We start from the raw sequence: 19553 nt of genomic DNA, 5'->3' as shown, positions 1-19553 counted from the left end.
CCCCTCGCCGTGGGTGGGGTGTCGTGAGGCGGCACGTGCTGGAGATGGGGCCCCCATCCGAGTGTTGCCTTCTCTGCCCTGGGTCCTCTGAGCGCTCACGGGGCCACAACGGTCACCCCATTTCATGGGGCAGAAATGGAGACTCTGAGAGGTGAAATGAGTTGCCCAGGCCAAGTTTGAGACCCAGCGTGTCAAACTCCAAATCCTCTCCGTTAGGAATTAACGTCTGTGGCTCTGATGGGCTGGTGGGGACAGTGGGGGGCGGGGGGCTGGTGGACCTGTGTCCTGACCCTGACCTTCGAGTCACAGGATGGGGCGACTTTGAGTCTCAGGATGGAGTGAGGTAGGCGGGGCCCAGGGCAGGGCCTGTGCATGTGGCAGAAACCACTGCCACCCTCAGCCCTCTCCCTGCTCTGAGGACGGAAGTCCAGCCCAAAGCCGGTGCGGTCAGACTGTCCTGTGTTGAGGTCGGATGCTCTGCGCAGAGCCTGTGGGGCAGATGCACTCTGCAGTCAGCCGCCCTGGGCATGAGTCCCAGCTCTCCCATTTCAGCTTTCTGAGCCTCAGTTGCCTCTTCTGTAAAATCGGAACAGTAATAAGAATGCTTACCCTGTGGCATGTACGGGGTTTGACTGAGAGAGTCTTGTGAATGGCTTAGGACAGCGCCTGCCTGGCTACCATTCAGTTCGCTGCTGCTGTGGTCACGGTCGCGGTCATGGCCATCACTGTTCTCCCTGTCCATGGGGGGTGGGGGGGCAGAGATGGGGGCGGTTAACCTGTGTGAGTCTAGCCCATTTCAGCATGGCACGCTGCTCCGAGCTGGTGGCTGAGCAGTGGCACCTTGGCTGGCTGAGTCTAGCTTTATTTCTTGTTTCTGGCGATGGGCTGAAAGCACAAATCTGTGTTCTCTGTTGAAGGAAGTTAAAGTGGCGTTTAAAATGCGGGGAAATGGGGAAAGGCCAGAAATGTTAAATAGGGTGTGAATGCCCCTCAGTCCAGAATGCTGTGGAGTCTAGCATTTAATCCGAGGATTTACACGTCACTGACACCGGCCATCCGCGTGCATTTAATGGTGATTAGTATGTTGATACCCACACACGTTGGCGAACAGCTCCGTCTTCTGCAAAGTCAGAGGATTTTCTCCATAAATAAACCTGAACTTGCTCCTTTAGCCTCTGAACTCAGCCTTGCTGGGGGAGCTGGAGACCTAGGGGGGTTTTGCTCCTTTTTATTCCCAGCAGGTCTGGCTGCTCTTAGTGGGGCACGGATGGGCCTGGGGCAGGAAGAACTCTGCTGGGCAGTTTTCTTTGCTCTGTAAACCAGGGTGTCCAGCCTTTTGGCATCTCTGGGCCACACTGGAGGAAGAAGAGTTGTCTTGGGCCACACATTAAATACATTGTGACACATAATCACAAAAATAAATCTCAATGTTTTAAGTAAATTTGCGATTTTGTGTTGGGCCACTTTCACAGCCCTCCTGGGCTGCCTGTGGCCTGCGGGCTGCAGGTCGGACACCCCTGCCTGAGTGTAAACTATCATTTCACCATATTTTACACTGTTTTGCCAAGCCTCCCATGCTCTGTTCACAGGGAAACCTGGGCCACTGGTCCCAGCAGGGGAGGACATGGAAGGGCCTGTCCCTAAGGGCAGCATGGTGCTCACATTCAGACCCTGGTAGGTGTGCTTTCCTGCCCACTTGAACTTTACTTACCTGCACTGCCTGGGAGTTTTCTGAATTCAAGCCTGTGCCTGTCACCACCATTTGGCCCTGGGGCAGGTCACTCCGTGGACGAGCCCCATTAGCCTGTCAGCCCTTGAGCTTGGTGGTTAGGGACCGAAGGGAACCTTGCAGCAGCCTGCCCAGGAGAGCTGTCCCTGGGTGTCCCCCACCATAGCGTGGACCCACTGTGGACCCCAGCCTGCCAGCCCAAGAATTTCCTGTCGTTGAGTACCAGGTGGAAAGAGGTGCGGTGTCACCTCGATTGTGGGTGGGCAGGGTACCTCAGCCCCACAGAGTCCTGAGGAGCCCCAGGGAGAGGGTGAAGCTGGGATGAGGCCCAGAGCCACCTGCCCGGAGGGCACTCAGACACCAGGTGTTTGCAGAGGTGCTGGTGGACCGTGGGGGGCAGCGTGGGGCAGTGGGGAGGCCAGTGTTTGGATGCCTGGGGCGGCATGCCAAATCTGCCCCCCGGGGTTTGACTCTAGGGCAGGTCCCCTGGTTTCCACCTCAGGTTGGCCTACAGGCCTGGCGACCCCGCCCCCAGGGCCCAGCCCTGGTTCATGGTTTTAGGGTTTCCCCAGTGGTTGTGGCCGAGGCAGCACTCGGGTAGGTTTCATGAAAGACACCCCAAAAGGTTATGTTTTAAGGTCATGATTAAAATCGTGTACATGCTATCGAGCAGATTTCGAAGGAAAAAAATCATAAAGGCGAAACTGCTCACAACACAGAAATACGCACAGGCAGTGTGCGTGGCTTGTTGAAAATGAACAAAGCCATGATTAATAAAAAAATTAAAATCTGACTACCCCTGGCCCTTGACGGTGGTAGCAGCCTTGGTTCCTCCTGGACTGGCCGCCGGTGTCCATCCGCGGCTCAGAGCAGGGGCTTTGCCGGAGAGTAAATTAGTCCCAGGCTCGAGAAAGTGAGATTTTGTTCATTTCCCCTCAGCCCCGGGAGGCGACCAGCGGGGCAGCTATGGCAGCACAAGGGAGGTCTCCTGGCCCCTCCCCGCGGGGCTGGGTGGCAGCTGGGCGACCCTGGGGGCCGGGACCTGGTGAGGGCCCTATTGTCCTCCCTGCTGCCCGAACAAAAGATTCTCTCTAGTCCAGAGTCGGGAAAGTGTGATTTTGCAGCTGACCCCTGTGATGAAGCATCTTCTCTCGGAGTGCGGAGATGGGCGTATAAATATTCTCTGTCTCTGCCGCTCTTTATTTCCCTTGTAAGCAGTCGCCCCATTTCTCCATCTGATGGATTCCCCATCGTCGCCGGTGTGGCAGGAGCGCCCGGCCGGCCCTGCAGAGCAGGCAGCAGCTTCTGCAACAATTTCTGAGTCCCAGGTACCTTTCCCGGACCGGTTTGTGCTCCTCCCCGCCCACTGCCCCACCCTGCCTCTCTCACAGACCAATCTGTCCCGCGTCTCCAGGACTGATGGCCAGGAGACAGTGGCCTTGATGGTAGTAGATTTCACGCTGCGTGCATAACGACCTGCAAGCCTTTTAAAAATAGGAGCCAGCAATTCCTGTGATGGACGGGCACCCCCGCATGCCCTCCAGCTCCACGCACAGCCACTTCCCCACCTGCCGCCCACCGCCACGGAACACCACGGAGCTCACCTCCCTTCAGGGGGTGCCACGCTCAGACGGGGTGAGGGAAGTGTCCTTAGCCTGCCATGCTTCCTGCTGGAGCAGACAGCCTCCATTTTCACTCGATTCTGAAGCCGAAAGACAAGGGAGAGTCTAATTAGTAAAGGGACGATCTAATATTAATCACTCCTTTAAAATTGACAAGGGAGGCAGTTCATTTAACCACTTAATTGCTACAGGTTTTTATGGGCTGCTGTTTGCAGATGTATTTAATGAAGAAGTTATAAATCTAAGGGAGCTTAAAATTTTAATTTTATACCTAAATATTTTCCTTGTTCTCATGTTTGTAGTCAATCCTCCAGAGTGTAGTCACGTGGAATGTTCTTTAAATGAACATATTTGCTAACTGGCATGATTTCAGTTTTTAAAACATTGGTTCCAGCAATTAGGCATTTTTTTCAGTTCCCAAATGACTAGAGAAATTCGTCTTGATTATAATTGCTCTTAGCCACGCATATCTAATTTGTGTCTTTTTAAGTGTTAATTAGTAAACAGTTTGAGCTGACGTCTTTATGTGTTTGCATGTTGAAAAATGGGGCTTATTGCTTATTTAGCTTGGGGCCGATTCCACTCGCATTTACGTCACGACACTGAGGTGAAATTAATGGAAATACATTTGGCAGCTCGAGGTAAAAGGAATTTTCGAATTCAACTTTTGGACGTCCACTTGCCCTGGCTTTCTGCTGGCCCCATGAGATTTAAGAGTGAATTGGGGACCTGCATATGGTGGGAAGAAAGGGAGACAGAAGATTTTCGTATCAGTAATGAAATGGCAGAGTCCCAATTTTATAAAAGCAAAATGTTCATATCCCAGCACAATTGTTCATTCTCTCGACTTTTGGAAAGCTTTCATTGTGCTCGTTAAGGGGAAAGAATTTTGTGCAAGGAGATGTTGCAAAATGTGTGGTCCCTTTGCACCACCTAGTGGTCAGGTCTTAAACTGCAACAAAAAAATAAGCCGCCTTCTCTCTACCTGTGAGATGGAACATTTTCACCACCCAGAATCTTTTTTTCTCTATTTATATTTCAGTAAGAAAGCTAGTATTTTGCGTGGGGGTGGGGGAGAATCTAGCTACTTTATTTACTCAGTGAAAATTAGTTAAATAAATAGAGTTAACCTATTCTGCTCCCCATTTTTATGTTTTTGCTCAAAGACCCAGAGCTGCCAGCAGATTCTGCAGAGCTATCACACTGAGTGGAGACCATTCCAGCCCACAACAAAGAAACCTAATGGATTTGTTTAATGGGTAGCCTTTCTGAAAGCACAACAGAAGTGTTAGCCTTCCTTTGAAAAGCGGCAGTAGCCTGGGGACCACCGCTCCAGGAGCCTGCCCACAGCTTAGGAGCCACTGCTTTAATGCCCAGGCAGGATTAGCTCTCTGCCCATAAATTCTGGTAGATCTCTCGGGCAGTTTATCATCTTAAGCAGCTACCCTGCCAATCAAAATCAATTTTTAGTATTTAGTGTTTTCCCCGAGTTCAAAGGTGTGCACGGTGATGAAAATGAAGACATTGCAGACACTCGACATTCCCCACAGTCCCCTCCTGGGGGACACACACACACACACACACACACACATTTGAACATCGCACAGGCTCACAGTATACATACCGTGCATGCCTTGCGTTCATACTTAGAGCATGTCGCACGCGCCCTTCCTCGTCACTTCGCACAGATCTGCCTCCTTCCTGTCGGTGACTACACGGTGTTTCCTTTGATGATCCTGCCGTGATTTATTCAAGCAATCCACTATTGATTGGCTTTTCAGTTGTTCCAATTATTCGCTATTACGCGGCTGCAATATATTTCCTTGTTACATGTGTCTTTGCTCCCCTGGGCCTTTCTTTAGAAAAATACATGTTACCATTTTGCCTTTTTTTTTTTTTAAAAAAGGTGCGCCCCCATAACACCGCACCTTCAGCATGGGAGAGCGCCTGTTTCCTGCACCCTCCCGTTGGCTAAGCTTCCCTGGGATTTAAAGGTGAACATGTTTCCATGTGTTTATTGGCTGTTTGTATTTCTTTCATGAGTGTCTTCTATTTGTACCCTTTGCCTAATTTTTTCTCTTGGCTTCTTCTTCTTCTCTCTTTTTTTTCTTGGCTTTTTCATCGGCAGTTTTCTTTATGTTTGGCTTCGGATCATACTTAGAAGATTATAAAAATACTTTTATTTTCTCCTGCCCTTTTGTATTTTAACATATTAAAGTATTAAATGCTTTTCAACTACTTAATCCATGTGAAGTTTATTAGAAGGTGAGAAGTAGAACCATATTTTATTCTAAAATGTTTTCTTAACATTACTTTCTTCAGTAAATTTTACGTACTACCTTTATCAAATACAGTCACGCGCCACGTAACAACGTTTGAGGCAACGTTGGACCATGCGTACCACAGGGCTCCCATAGATTGTAGTGGGGCTGAAAACCCCCGTCACGTAGTGACGTCATAGCTGTCCTGACATCATTGAGCAGCGCGCTACCCATGTGTTTACAATGATGCTGGTGCAAACACACCTACTGCGCTGCCAGTGGTACACACATATAGCAGATATAACTACGTAGAATACATAGGACTTAATAATAAATACCTGTGTTGCTAGTTTATGTATTTACATACAGTTTTTTATTATTTTAAAGTGCATTCTTCCTACTCAAAAAAGACCGTTTTCTGTAAAACAGTGTGCCGTGTTCTCGTGGCAGCAGCCTCTCCTGTCTACCGAGTCGTTTCCTCTTGTGCTGGATTTGCTCTCCCGTGGAGTGCACAGCGCCGTGCTGTGCGGTGGGAGCACAGTAGGCTGCACCGACCGCACCCTCCAGGTTTGTCTCAGGGCACTGCGTTCGCTCAGCAGGGTCACCGCGCGCGCGCGGGGCTCTCGGAGCGGTGGCGGTTGTTCGGTGGTGCACGACTGTGTAGTTCCACGTGTAAGTAGATTGATGCGCATTTTTCCTGACACGTCTTTTTATCTGTTGCCACACTGTTTTGAACCTTACAGCTTTATAATAAGCCTTAACACATGATAGGGCTCATTCTCCCCCCCTCCCCCAATTTTTCCTAGTTATATTCACATGACTATTCTTCCGGCTAACTTCAGGATCGTTTGAGGGTGAAGGGGTTCCCAAAGCCCCACTTTCGGTGTTTATTGTAACTGTCTGGAGCAGCACAGAGACAGCGGGGGACGGGCTGGCAGTTTCGATGAAGTCTGTTCGGGGCTTTGCTCGCACCCCTCCGCAGAGCAGCATGGGGTTCTCTGCAGAGGTCCTGCACATTTCTTTTAGGTTGCTCCTCGGTGTTTTGTGTTTTTGTGGCTCTTGGAAGTGGGATCTTTTCTTCCGTTATATTTTCTGTCATTTAGAGCAAGAAGCTGTTGGCTTTTGCGCTGTGTTTCTGGAGTCGGCTCTCTCACTGACTGTTTCTGATGGTTTTTCAGTTGCTTTTCCTCGGTGCCGCAGGCAGACAGTTCCATCACCTGCAAACCCTGGCCCCAGCCGCCCCTTCCGAGTGTCTGTCCCTCGTTCTGGTGGCTTCCCTGCCCTCAGTTCAGGTCACTGGGCCTCCGGGTCCGGTTTCGTGGAAGTTTCTAATTTCAGTATTAATCCATACTGGCACGTTGTGGTTTGCCAAGTATCTGGATGTGTCTTTTTTTTTTTTATCACGTTAAGGAATTAGCATCTATTTTCATTTTTGTAAATGTTTTTATCAGAAATGAATGGTGGCTTTTGATAAGCGTATTTTATCCACCTATTGAGATGATATTTTTTTCTATGTGGGTATATTAATATGGTAGATTATATTAATAGTCTTCCTAATTTGGGGAGTCTCAGACTTGCCCCCGCCCGACCTGCCTTTTTGGTCCTGTGGTCAGCAGTGTGGCAGCCCCTACCCCTGCAGCCCAGGCCACTCATCACAGAAATGCGGGAACCGGGCTGGGCTGCTGGGGGTGGGGCTGAGGCAGAGCTGAGGTTGGGCAGACAGGACTGCCTGCCTGGACACCGTCCCGAGTTGTGTGTCTGCTCGTGCAAAACTGAAGTCAAGGTGAATATCTGGTCTTATACAAGTCTTTCCCAAGAGGATATTCGCATTCTTATCATTTGGGGGCCTTTCATCTCCCAAGTCTTAAAGTCATACCCCACCCCCCAAATTGAACTCTTAGAAGGAGACCTGGCTCGTAGGTAAAAAATGTGGCTGCACATGAGAGGAAGATGGGGCCTTCCCTGCGAGGCCCCTCAGCGCCTCCTCTTCCACCCGGAAATCAGTGCCAGGAAGCAGTATTGTATTAAATTTTTTCCGCAAATAACCTAGGAGAGGAAAAATACAATTCTATTTTTAGGTGATAGGCAGGTGAATTCTGAAGTGCTGACTCAGTGAGGGGTGAGCCGCGCAGCTGTTGGGGGACACAGAAACGGTACTGCGGGTCCCCAGCCCCCCCAGATCCTCACACAGAGCAGACAGGCTACGCGCCCAGGTGCCTGCCGGGCCTGCCAGCCCCGCCCCGAGGGAGGGACCAGGAGCAGCAAGACGCCTTTCAGGCCCTAGTTAATCACGCAACAGTCTTCAATTCCCCCACAAAATGTGCCTTCCCGGTTTTCCTTAAAGAGCTGGTCTTGTCAGTCTCATTTTCCTACTTCCCGGGGTCATGGGCACACAACATCTTTCACTTTCTCATTTACTTTGTCTCCACCACCCCACATGCTCCCAGTGATAACAAATATAGTCACAGTGGTAAAGTGGCAGCTGACACCCCGCCATCGGGCAGGTTATAGGGAGCGGTGGGGACTGTGGCAAAGCAGAGAGCACATGCGTCTGCAAAGGCAGCGGCTCCTATGTTTCCATACAAAGTCCCTAAACTTTTCAGTATTTGTAACTGTGTGGTGGTTTTTCAACACCACACATGCCAACAAAGTGCGAACCTCCCGCTTGCATGTGGTCTGTGTGTAGAGTTACAAACACAAAGCACACCTGGACTCACAAGCTCACCGTTCACAGGCGTGATGTGGACGAGCCCTGGGCCCAGCGCTGCCTGCATGACTTAAGTGGCACAGGATGGGGGCGGCACACCGTCACACTCCCAGGGCTGTGGAGTTTAGGGCACCCAGGGCCGCACCGACTCACTGCCGCCCCCACAGAGACTGGAATCGAGACTGGCCGCCTGCCTGCCCACGTGCAGACTCCCTGCCTTAGCTGCCTGCTGCCCTTCGCATTGAGTTTGACCTTTCCCTTCACTCACCCATCCGTCCGTCCGTCCATCCATCCGTTCATCTACTTACTCGTTGGTTCATCCATCCATCTCTTCTGGGCCACAACCTCTACCAGGCTGTGGAACGGCAGAAATGGCCGACCCTTTCTCCACACTCTACCTAAGGTGCATGTGGAAGGTGCTGTGGGGGAGAGGAGACCACTTCCCAGAACAAATGCCCCTTTAGGTGGGCCTCAGAGGACAAGCAGAGCTGAGCCGCTTGAGGGAGGAAGAGTGTCCTCTAGGGGACAACATGAGGGGAGGCACAAAGGTGGGCCTGGCCCCAGCACGTTGAGGAAAGAGTGCTTGGCAGGGAGATCTTAGAAACCACGCATGGGACAAGGTTTCTGCCAGAGTCATTCCCACCTCACTCTGGGATAAGGAGAGGCTGGGGCTTGGACACAGGGTGGAGACAGAGGAGTCACTTCCCCGCTCCCCCACGCTCCGTCTGAATGCCAGGTGGAAGTGCTTTGTGAGCTGAGGGTACCCTGAGAGCAGGGCAGCATGTGTCACTGTCCCTCTGGGGAGTCCCAGGCTTGGGGTAAGGAAGGGGGTGACTGGGGAGGATGCAGGAGGTGACCTGGATGCCCTGGATGGAGTAGGAGGAGGCAGGGCTGCACCAGCAGGTGGCGGGGCATTGGAGCAGCAGCCCCTCCCGGGGTCGGTGCTGGGCCCCAAAAGACATGGATCCTGGTCCTTGAGCAGGTGGGCCTTGGAGGTGCCCTTGTCCCCCCTCACTTAGGGCAGCCCAGTGGGACACAGTGGAGCCCTGGGCTCCTGACTCCGGGTTTGCTGCTCTGACATTAGAGCTCGTGAACCCAAAGGGGAGAGCCAGCTCAGAAACAGAAGTGGGTCCCCATGTGGGGTGGTTGTGGGGCTGTCCAGAGCATCCTTGCTGACTGTGGTGGTTAGAGGTGCCTCCCAGCTGTGTCTGGAGCGCTGGTGGCCTTGGTCAGGTCTCTCAGCCTCTCTGAGCCCCAGTTTGCTCACCTGCATGGGAAGAATAGTACCAGCCTCAGGGGCGTTAGGAATTGGCCCTGACCCTCTCACTCGGGACCTGGCAGCTCCTGCCACCCCGTCACCTTATTAGTGACCCCTGGGTCATGGAATGTAATAATCCATGAGCCCTGAGCTCCAGGCCCATTCTCACCAAGTGAGGAAGTTGAAGAAGGTGTTCTCCCCAGCTCTGGGGAATTCTAGGTCCTCCTCTGCGGGTGTCCAGGCCCTGATGCGTCCCCCTTTCCCAGTTTTTCAGGTGTCTCTCTGGAGCCACAATCCAGTATGCACAGGACTCCCACGGGAAAACGAGCAGGCAGACCAGAGGGCGCTGCACTGTGGGGCCCAGGGCCCTGCTGAGCCGGCTCCTCCCGATGCCACCTGCCTCTTCCCTGCCTGGGGGCTGAGTCCCAGCAGCCAGGCTTCTGAAGACAGGTGGCAGGATGCGGCCAGGAGTGAGGCGAGGGAGCTGCCCATATCTGAAACGCCCAGAGGGGCTGACCCATGGGGGGGCGGGGGGCCCAGACTGGCAGGAGTCATGGTCCGGGCTGTGGGGCCAAGGCAGGTGCAGGGCAGGGCGGGCTGTGGGTGAGGCAGACCGCTGTGCAGGGCCTCACCCACCTCCCTCTGTGCTGGGACCCTCCCAGCCTGCCAGAGCCCACCCTTCAGCGGGGCCGACCTCTGAATCAGACTCCTCTCTTTGACCTGAGTCTTGCCCCTTCGCTTCCCCTCACCGGTCCTCACCTGGCTGCGGCCTCCCAGGGCCCTCTGTCACTCACCGAAACGCCCATCTGTGTTGGCGCGCATCTCTTCTACCCCACGCACGCCCATATGGAGAAGTGGACGCAGGCGCGTACCAACGCCAGTTGCTGGGCTAGAGCTGCCCCATCCCCCGCTGCCCCTGGGGACCCAGGCCTGCCTCAGCCTGTGACCTTGTGACACGTGAGGCCTCCCCAGACCTCAGCCTCCACGTCTGAAAACGGGTGCTGGAAACAACCCTTACTTTGTCACAGGGAGCTGATTGCTTTGATCACCACTGGGCCCGGTGGGGGGGCGGGGGGGGCATCAGTGCTTGCCTCTTTCCGTTGTGTCCGGTAAACACTTGCAGGCGAGTGCTGACGCCTGTCCCACCTCGGGCAGGGCCTGGGCACCCCTGGCTTCGGTTAAAACCCCCGGGTCCGATGCTCAGGAGGACTGGTGTTTTCACTCTCAGGTGCTTTCACGTGAGTTGTCTTAGGTGAGCCTCACGACACCTTTGTGCGTGGGCCCGGTGGCAGGTTGTGGGGGGATTGATTGCCACCATTTAGCCAGTGAGGCTGGGCAATAAAGCCACTCGGCCCCCAAGGTGCAGGTGGAAGCTGTGGTCAGCACCTCCCATGGCCAGGACTCTGGCCTTGCTGTGACAAAAGGCTTTTGGAAGTTGGGACCTGTGCACCGTGGCTCGAGAGTTCGGGGATCAGTTTCAGGGTGTCGGCTGCAGGCTCTCCAAGCCAGAGCACCAGCCTCCAGGCCCCGGGGAAAGCCCAGACGGAGCCCCTGACAGTGATGTCTCTTTCCCGGTGAGGCCTCCCAGGCCGGCTTCTGATGCTGCTGTGATGACGGCCTGTGCCCACCAGAGGGCGCCAAGGCCTGGCACCGCTCAGCTGGGCTCGGCTCTGCGAACCCAAATTCTTTTTAATTGAAAATTTTTTTAATTCAAAAAGGATTTGCTGTTTGTACGCGAGTGCAGGTTTTCCTTATGCGGGAGACTAATGTCTTGCGTAAACAGATCTGGGCCCAAATCCGCCTTCAAAGGTACTCACTGTTTGCCCAAGGGAGTGAAAGGGCTTCCAGAAGCGGCCCTAGTCTCTTGGGCAAACACTTGGGGGCCAGCAATCCCTGGCAGAGGACAGCGTCTGTGGGAAGGTTATCCGCAGCCTAAGGGGGATTATGTCAGGGGACATATGTTGAAATTTCATTTGGGGAGTTAGTGAAAACAAGAGGGGGGGCCACCCTTTTCTCCAGCCAGTGCAACCTAAAAAGGGGGAAATCTCAAGGGCAGGGGTGGGGGCAGGGACAGCAGTCTGTGCTCTGTGCCCAGATCCCTGGAGCTCTGCGGGGGGAGGGGGGGGGGGCAGCCAAGTACTTGGGCTGTGAGTCAGGAAAAGGCAGTGTGTGCTCTTCTCCCTGCCTCCCCCCACCCCACCCCCGGCCCCAGACAGCGAGAAACAGGAATTCAGCCATTTGTCCTAGAAGGCTCGTCTGTGACCCCCTTCCTAGTGACCCTGTCTCTGCTCTGCCACAAAGACTGGCCTCAGGACACCCCACTAAGCCCTGGTCAGCACTTGTGTGCCCAGGCTGGGAAATGTCCTGTCCCTCCCCACCACCACCACCCACCCTGTCATCCAGAAAGCTGTTGCACCCTTTGCTGGGGCCGCAGAGAGCCCAGGCCCCTGGCTGAGGACAGCTGGGAGCTGCTGCCTCCAGCTCCTTTCATGGACTCTCCCTGCAGACCAGCCCCTAGCAACTCAGGGTGGCCCGACTACCCATGTTTGCCCCACCGCCCCAGAGCCTGGCACAGAGCCTGCATGGCGGGTCCCCCAAAGCCTTCCAGAGCAGGGGCCACAGCCCAGGGCAGGGGTGGGGGGTCTGGGTGCCTGGCACAAGTTGCTCCCTCGTTTGAAAGGAGCCTTGCCTCTCCACTGCCCCAGGCAGGGTCTCCCAGGCTGGTCTCAGAGCAGCTGGAGGGAAGCCGCCAGCCTCCTCCCGCCCCCATACCCCCAGTCTCTGGGTACTCATTGCAAGGGCCAGGCCTGACACGCCTTGTGTGCATTTCTTGAAACATCGCCATGTCTGTAAGGCCAGACACCCTGACCCCAAGTGCTTCCAATTACCATCCCTTTATCTCTGGTTCCGTGTCTCCCAGCTGAGTGGCTCCCCCCACCCAAAGTGCTCCTTGGGGACCACCCTCAGCCACTGGCAGAAACACTTTCATGTTCTCCCACCCAACCTTCTCTGCCTCCTGTGTTGTTCATTGGGTTAATGGGTCGGGCCCATGTCTCTCCCTTGCCACCCTCGTGCAGCTCTCATCTGGTCCCAGCACCCAGCGCAGGGTGGCTATAGTGGGTGCTGAGGGAGCCAATGAGGGACTGCTTCCTGCTGTGATGCACCCAAGCAGCCACGAGGTGGCGGTATTGTCCCAGGCTTTGCCCCAAGTCTGCCACCTCCAAGCCACACTGGTCTGCCAGCCGCCTGGGAGCAGAAATCCCCAGGCACTGGCCTGGGCCCTGCTTGCCAGAGAGCAGAAGAGGGATTGGCTGGGTGCTGCTTTGATTCTCCCAAGCGGCCAGCAGATGTGCAGTGAGTGTTTGCCTGGGGTCAGGGCTGGGCGGGCCCTTGACCCACCAAAGCTTGTTGTGACCCCCTTTTTTAATTGAGGTGTAATTAACATTTTCACTTCAGAGATACAATATATTCAGCATTTGTATACATTACAAAGTTATCAGTCTAGTTAACATATGTCACTACAGTTTACAATTTTTTTTTTCTTGCAATGAGAAGTTTTAAGATTTACTGTTAGCAACTTTCAAATATGCAGTACGGTCTTATTACCCGTAGTGAGTTCTGCATTGCTTCCCCACGACTTACTTTAACTGGAGTTTTAGCCTTTTGCCCCTCATCACCCACTGACCCACCCAGCCCCCACCCCTGCCTCTATTGACCACCAACCTGTTCTCTGTTTCTGTGAGCTTGGTTGGGGGCTTTCTGTGTCTTTTTTTTTTTTTTTTTAGATCCCACATATAAGTGAGATCATATGGTTCTTTTCTTTCTCTGACTTATTTTCCTCAGCATAATGCTGCCACAAACGGCAGGATTTTGTTCGTCTTATGGCTGAGTAATATTCCACCATGTATGGTCCCACTCTTTCTTTATCTGTTTACCTGCTGGGGGGCGGTCAGTGGTTTCTCTCTGGGCCATTGTGAATGATGCTGCCGTGAGCACAGGGGTGCACATGTCTCTTCCAGCCCCTGTTTGCCTTTCCCTTGGGGAAAAACTCAGAAGTGGAGTTGCTGCATCACGTGGCAGTTCCAGTGTGGGTGGTTTAAGGGGTCGGTGCTGCCTCTCTCAGCGGCGGCGCCCATTTACAGCCCCACCAGCAGTGTGCGTGGGTCCCCTTCTCTCACATCCTTGCCAACACCTGTCGCTTGTTGACGTGACCCTGCTTCTTCTAAGGTGGGTTCACTGAGGTTCACCCTGCAGCAGCAACTCCTCCTCTTCCCACCCCTTCTGGAGACAGAGGCCGTTTGCAGGGACCACAGTCCTGTCTTCAGCATCACTGGGGCCTGTGGCTCCAGGGGCCACTCAAGGCTGCTCACCTCCGCTGTTCACACAGGGACAGGGTCCGCCCTGGCCTCACAAATCCCCAGCTCAGATCTGTGTCTGTCTGTCTATCCTGTATTGCCCCTGTGGGACTGTCAGGCAGGGGAGTTAGGGACACAATTAAACCTGAAACCCTCAACTTTTAGCCATTCTCCTTGCTCAGCGTGGCCCCCCAGAAGTGCCTCCTGGCCACAGGCAGCACATGTTGGGGGGGGGGGGTGCTGGGCATGCCAGGGGTGGTGGAGGTGGGGAGGCGGAGCATTTGGCTACCGCAATGGGGGTCTGCAGCCCTCTCTGCGGCAGATGCCCCCCTGCTGCTGTGGCTCCCTGAGTCTTCCTGCCAGCCCCCCTGCCGTGTCCTGGAGGAGGTGGCTTCAGGAGGTGGCCAAGTCCAACTAGGCAGCTCCACTTGGCTGATTTAAGTAGGGGGGCCCTTTTTATGACAATTCTAACTGCTAAAAAGGTTTCAAATATTTTAAATGTTTGACAACCAGTGATCTAAGATCCTCATTCCCAAAACCCGTGGGACCACATGGCGGCCTCAGCGTCGTGTTCCAGGCTGTTCCCCCAGCCCAGCCCCTGCCGCCCCATCTCTGCCCGGCGGGCACTGCTTACCTGTCCCCCTTTCTGCCCGGCATGGAGATGTTGAGATCCCACCTGGCCTTCAAGGTGAACCTCAGGTCCCCTGCCCCCACCTTAGAGGTACTGCTCCTTCTCTGAGCTCCCATCACACTCAGAACCTGCCTCTGTGTGTTTCCGTGACCCAGGGTCGTTCAGGTAAGCCAGGCTATGAAGCGTGAGGGTAGCTCAGGCGGGGTGGCCCGTGGGGTGCTGCCCTCAAGGAGCCTCGGGTCCCCACCGGTTAGTGACGACATCTGCACACCCTGCAGGAGGTGGCTGTGGGCCTCCGCGAGGGAAGCGTGGGCAGGAGTGTCACCCAGAGCAAGTGGCATCTGCATGCTCAGGAGGCACTTGAACGGAGCAGCAGGCCAGGGGTCCCCTGGGCCTGGTGGCTGTGGCCAGCCTTCGGTCAGGTTTGGGAGGAGGTCCCAGATCTGCCCCTCAGCAGTGTGTGACTCCTTCCCCAGTAGGACGAGGACCGTCTGCGGGGTTGTGGGAGGCAGGAGGGTGCTGGGTGTGCAGCCTGCACGTGTTTGCCGCTGGCATCCTGGCTTTGGGCGCTGCCGGTGCTGAGGTCTCACCCTGTGGAGAGTGGGGTGGGGACCGCGAAAGGTCCCAGTCATCACAAACCAGCCAGGCACCTGCAGCACCAGGGGTGTGTGCACATGCGCGCTCGTGCACTTGTACAATTCACACGCCCCATCTGCGGGCACAGCGAGGGCTCAGCGAGGTGAGGTCAGGGCCTCTGTGCGCCCCAACCCCCACTCGGTGACCCGCCCGCTGACTGTGCTTCTCTGCCCCGCCCCCCGCAGTACGAGTACAGCTTCCGCACCGAGCAGAGCGCCGCCGCCCGGCTCCCGCCCAGCCCCACGCGCTGCCAGCAGGCGCCCCAGTCCTGAGGGCCAGCCGCTGCCTGCACCTGCGGGGAGAAGACACCTCGGCCCAGACTACTGAGCGCCCCGCCCTCTCCTGCTCCCTCCTGCCCGCCCTTCACACTGCCCCGTGGGGCTCGTCTGGGAGACTGTGGGCAGCTGAGCACCTCCAACTGCAGTCATCGGCTTGCCTGAAGTGACCCCCACCTTCCCGGGGCTGTGGTTCATAACCTCGACTAATCCGTGTGCTGTAGTGACCAGCAGCTCCTAACATGTTTGTTGATGAGCGGCCATGCTCCGAACAACCCCACCCGCCACGGGAGTCACCCGAGGGCCTGGACAGTTGCTTGGGATGCCCAGTGACACCACCAGCTCCCTTCACTCCCGTCACCTGCCACTAAGCCATCGCTGTCCTCCTGGAAGATCCTGATGGTGGGCAGCTTTGCACAAGACCCTCCAGGAACCCCTGATCACCCAGACCCGGGCTGCCATGGAACAAGCCCCTCACACCGACGGCGTCAAGTGCCCCCAGCATTTCACAACAGCCCTGGGGAATGAACACAGGAAGAGGAAGCCGGCAGCCTGAGTGGACCTGTGCCCGGCCCCTGCCCCACTGTGGATGTCCTGTGCTCGGACTTGTGAGCAGACTCACACACTGGACGTCCTGGGGTCAGGGAGCAGCGGGCCCCAGCTGCCGGCAGACAGGACTTGCTTTCTGGGCAGGACGGCCGAGTGCCTGGCGCCTGCTGCCCAGGACTCTGGGCCCACCCACTTCGCACCCACTTCCCCCAAAGGGCTCGTCTCCGCAGCACCCAGGTGCCATCAGCAGTGCCCACGGCTCTGCCCGGTGCTGTGAGCCAGTGCCCGGCCGGAAGGACCGGGGCACATGCTCACCTGGTTTCTCAGAGCCAGGCCATGTCCTGACGGCCTCTGCTCTTAGAGATGGTGGTTCTGACAAGCCCGTCCAATCCAGGTCACTGACCGGGGCCAGCACCGACATTTCTGCTACTAACGGCCAGTAGACACAGTGCCAGCTGCCAAGTTCAACTCCACACGTTTGCCATGAGAACAGGGGTTGCCGCCATGTCTGGAGGCTTGGGCCCTCACCCCAGTGGCCTGCTGTGTCTGGCTGTTGGTGTCTCCCAACTCGGGGGGTCACCAGATGGTTGGAGCTATGCACAGGAGGTTTGGCAGGGGGGGCACTGTGGAGAGTAGTGAGGTTCCCCCCACCAGGAAGGTGGTGCAGTAGAGCCACAGCCAGGGACAGGCCCCTCCCGCCTGCAGCCCCCGGGATGGCATGTGGTCAGCTGGGTGACTGGGGTGCAGTAGGAACAGCCAACAGTCAGTGGAGTGGCCGCTGGCTAAGAAGCAGGGCAGGGCAAAAAATACCTCATGTACCTGTCAGCCCTGCCCCCTGCAGGCCCCTCAGCTCTCACCCCTGGTCACCCCCTTGGTGTTCATGTTGATACCTCCTGATTTCCCGCGCAATAGGGAAGTGGTTGCCTCGCCTCCCCTTCCCCAAAACCTGAGGACATCCCTGGTGAGACTGGCCTCCCCGTGCCTCCCACGCAGCAAGGTGGCAGGAAAAGACAGCTTGTGGAACCCACCAGGGCCCGGGAGACGTCGGGGTGGAGATGGCAGTCTCCTGGGGCCTTTGGGATTGGTGCTTAACCAGCAGAGGGCCGACTGGTCTCAGACGTACCCACTGAAATAAGCTAGTTGTTTCTGGGGAGCTGGGGGAACCCCCTGGGGCCCAGAACACGTGTCTGCTGCTGCTTTTTGGACGCGTGGCTGGTTCAAAGCCAAGTGACCTGTGTGACTAGAAGCCCAACAGCCAGAGGGGCCGTCCAGCGCGGGGCGGGGCCCTGATTCCTGTCTAGCTCTTCGGACCGTGCACTCTGTCCACGTCAGTAGCTCGTGTTCACACCCTGGCTGTGAGATTATCTCTGACCAGTAACGCCCAGCAGCCCTTCTCCCTCGACTAACAACCAGGCCCTTCGGCAGCTCTGCTGGGCCAGAAAAGCTTCAAATAGGACGATGTGGGCCCCGCGGTGAGGGCAGACGTCGGTGAGAGGAGGAGGGTGTCCACAGCTCCCCATTCACGCCCCCGGGGATCTTGGGTGAGCCGGGAGGCCTCCACAACCTCACAGACTTAGTCTAGGTAACAGCGCTGGCTGTGAGCTCCGCACCGCACCGCAGCCTAAGACAAGCCAGCAGCGCGGTGTCGCAAGTTGGCTGTGTGGTGGAGGTTAGGCTGCTCCTGACCCCATCTCTTTGCCTTGTGAGAGGCGGGTGAGGTTGAGCCAGTGTGTGGGTGGCAGCAGATTAGGGTGCAGGGCTCTGGCTCACACCTACAAACTGCGTGACCTGTTCCTTTCTGGGAGGGTACTTTGCAAACCGTCTGGCCAGGAGGGGAGGGAAGAAAGGGTTTTTGTGGAAAAGTGAAGGGCAGCGGCTTGCCCTCAGCCCCCCGGTGCCCTCTGTCCCCCCAAAATACTCTAAGCAGAGCACAGTGCCCCCTTGCCTTCTCTTCCCTCTGAAGTCAAAAGCTCCCTCCAAAGGCCTTGGAAGTGGCACAGCAGTGACCAGGAGTAAGTACTCTGCTCCAGGCTCACCTGCAAGTTTATGACAAGGCTTTTCCCCACCCCCAGTCCACGAACTGATCTCAGCTGTAACCTCCTCCACTTGGAGAGGGGAGCACCCTGCTGGTGGGAAGAAATAGCAGGTTAGCCCCCCAGGCTGCCCGAGCCCCACCTATCAGGAGGGTTGCCGCCTGTCTGCCCACCTCGCTGGTGACAGGCAGTTGGTGGTGAGAAGCCGCTGAGGTTGGTTGGGGACTGTTTTCCAACCGCCCCATGTCCTTCAGAAAGGCGGGGGGCGGGACAAGAAGAACCAGCGCACCCTATGCCCACACTCCGTGCCGGGCATGAGGCCGGCACCTTAAGCACATCTTTCTCCTGTCATTCCCCCCAAACCAAACACGCCCAGAAGTGGATGTGATTTGCTCCTCGTTACGGATGGAGAAGCTGAGGCTTGTCCAAGGGCACAAGGCTGGTGAGTGGAGAGGCAGGTTTTGGACCCGAGTCTTGTGTGGCCCCAGAGCCCATGGTGCCAGCCATCCCAACATAAGCACATGCCTCGTGACGACCTTTTAGTTTCTGGTCCAGGAATGGGCATCCCAGCTGCCCCCAGTCACGCTGGTGTCACCGGAGCACCGTGACATGGGCGCTGAGCATGGGGCAGGAGCCTGCCTGCCCACTTACCCGCTTGCTCCACCCAACCAGGGCTCCCGGGGCTGCCAGCTGCCCTGCCACTGGCTGTTTGTGGGGCATCCCAGCCTGTAGCTCCTCTGAGAACCGGGGAGTCTGCGGATGAGGGCAGAGAGAGCCCTTGACAAAGAAGCCACGTGCATGCAGGGTGCACAAAAGCTGAGCCCCCCTGACTCAGTTCACTGTCTGCTGTCCCCCAGGGGCCTGGAGGAGGTGGCCAGCGCCCGCGCTCCCACCCCCTGCGCCACCTGGCGCCCCTGGGTCAGCCCAGCTTTCTTCACGTGTTGTAGACGTGGCCCTGCGGCAGCTGCCACTGTCACCACTGCGAGACGGGGGTCTGTTCCCCCAGCAAAGGGCGCACGCTGCCGTGCGGCCGCCTGGGGCCTCTGACAGCCACTGTGCACTGGCCGCGGGAACGACGTCCTTCCTGCGGGTATTTATTTGAGGTGACTCTTGTACTTGGCAAAGGGAAGTTTCACTGTGTGATTGTCTGTCTTCTTAATATAATTTGTTAAATAAATGTTTGTTTTAACCTTTCCCTGGCTTGCTGCTGTCTCTGAAGCCAACCAGGATAGTGTCCCTCAAGGCCTCCAGCTTGTCCCAGACACTGGCCAGGCCAGCCGTGGGCTTAAGGAGCAGATGGCTGCCACCCCCTGACCTGCCAGCCTTCTTGAGAGCGCCGGTGGGCTGCTGCGCCCCACTGAGGGTAGACGGCCTGGTCACAAGCCAGCAGGGGTCGGGAGGGGCCCGCAAAGCCCTGCCCTTCTCCGGCACCAGCCCTCAGGAATGCTCCTGAAAGAGAAAAGCCCCAGTTGCGGTAAAAGCCTGTGAAGCGCACGC

The 19553-nt window shown here is 56.1% G+C and overlaps 1 protein-coding gene across 2 annotated transcripts in view; it reads left to right on the top strand.

The window, feature by feature from the left end:
• MVB12B (multivesicular body subunit 12B) overlaps positions 1-19250 on the top strand; it is a 152447-nt gene extending 133197 nt beyond the window's left edge. For both annotated transcript variants that reach the window (XM_053920626.2, XM_053920634.2), the window contains exon 10: positions 15385-19250. In XM_053920626.2, the coding sequence (XP_053776601.1) occupies positions 15385-15471 (87 nt within the window). In that variant the 3' untranslated portion in view covers positions 15472-19250. The remainder of the gene's footprint in view (positions 1-15384) is intronic.
• Positions 19251-19553: the final 303 nt, after the last annotated feature.

Source organism: Desmodus rotundus, chromosome 1 (genome assembly GCF_022682495.2).
Source record: "Desmodus rotundus isolate HL8 chromosome 1, HLdesRot8A.1, whole genome shotgun sequence".
NCBI classification, from domain to species: domain Eukaryota; kingdom Metazoa; phylum Chordata; class Mammalia; order Chiroptera; family Phyllostomidae; genus Desmodus; species Desmodus rotundus.
The sequence above is the reverse complement of the archived record's forward strand: the minus strand, read 5'-3'. Positions and strand labels throughout refer to the sequence as shown.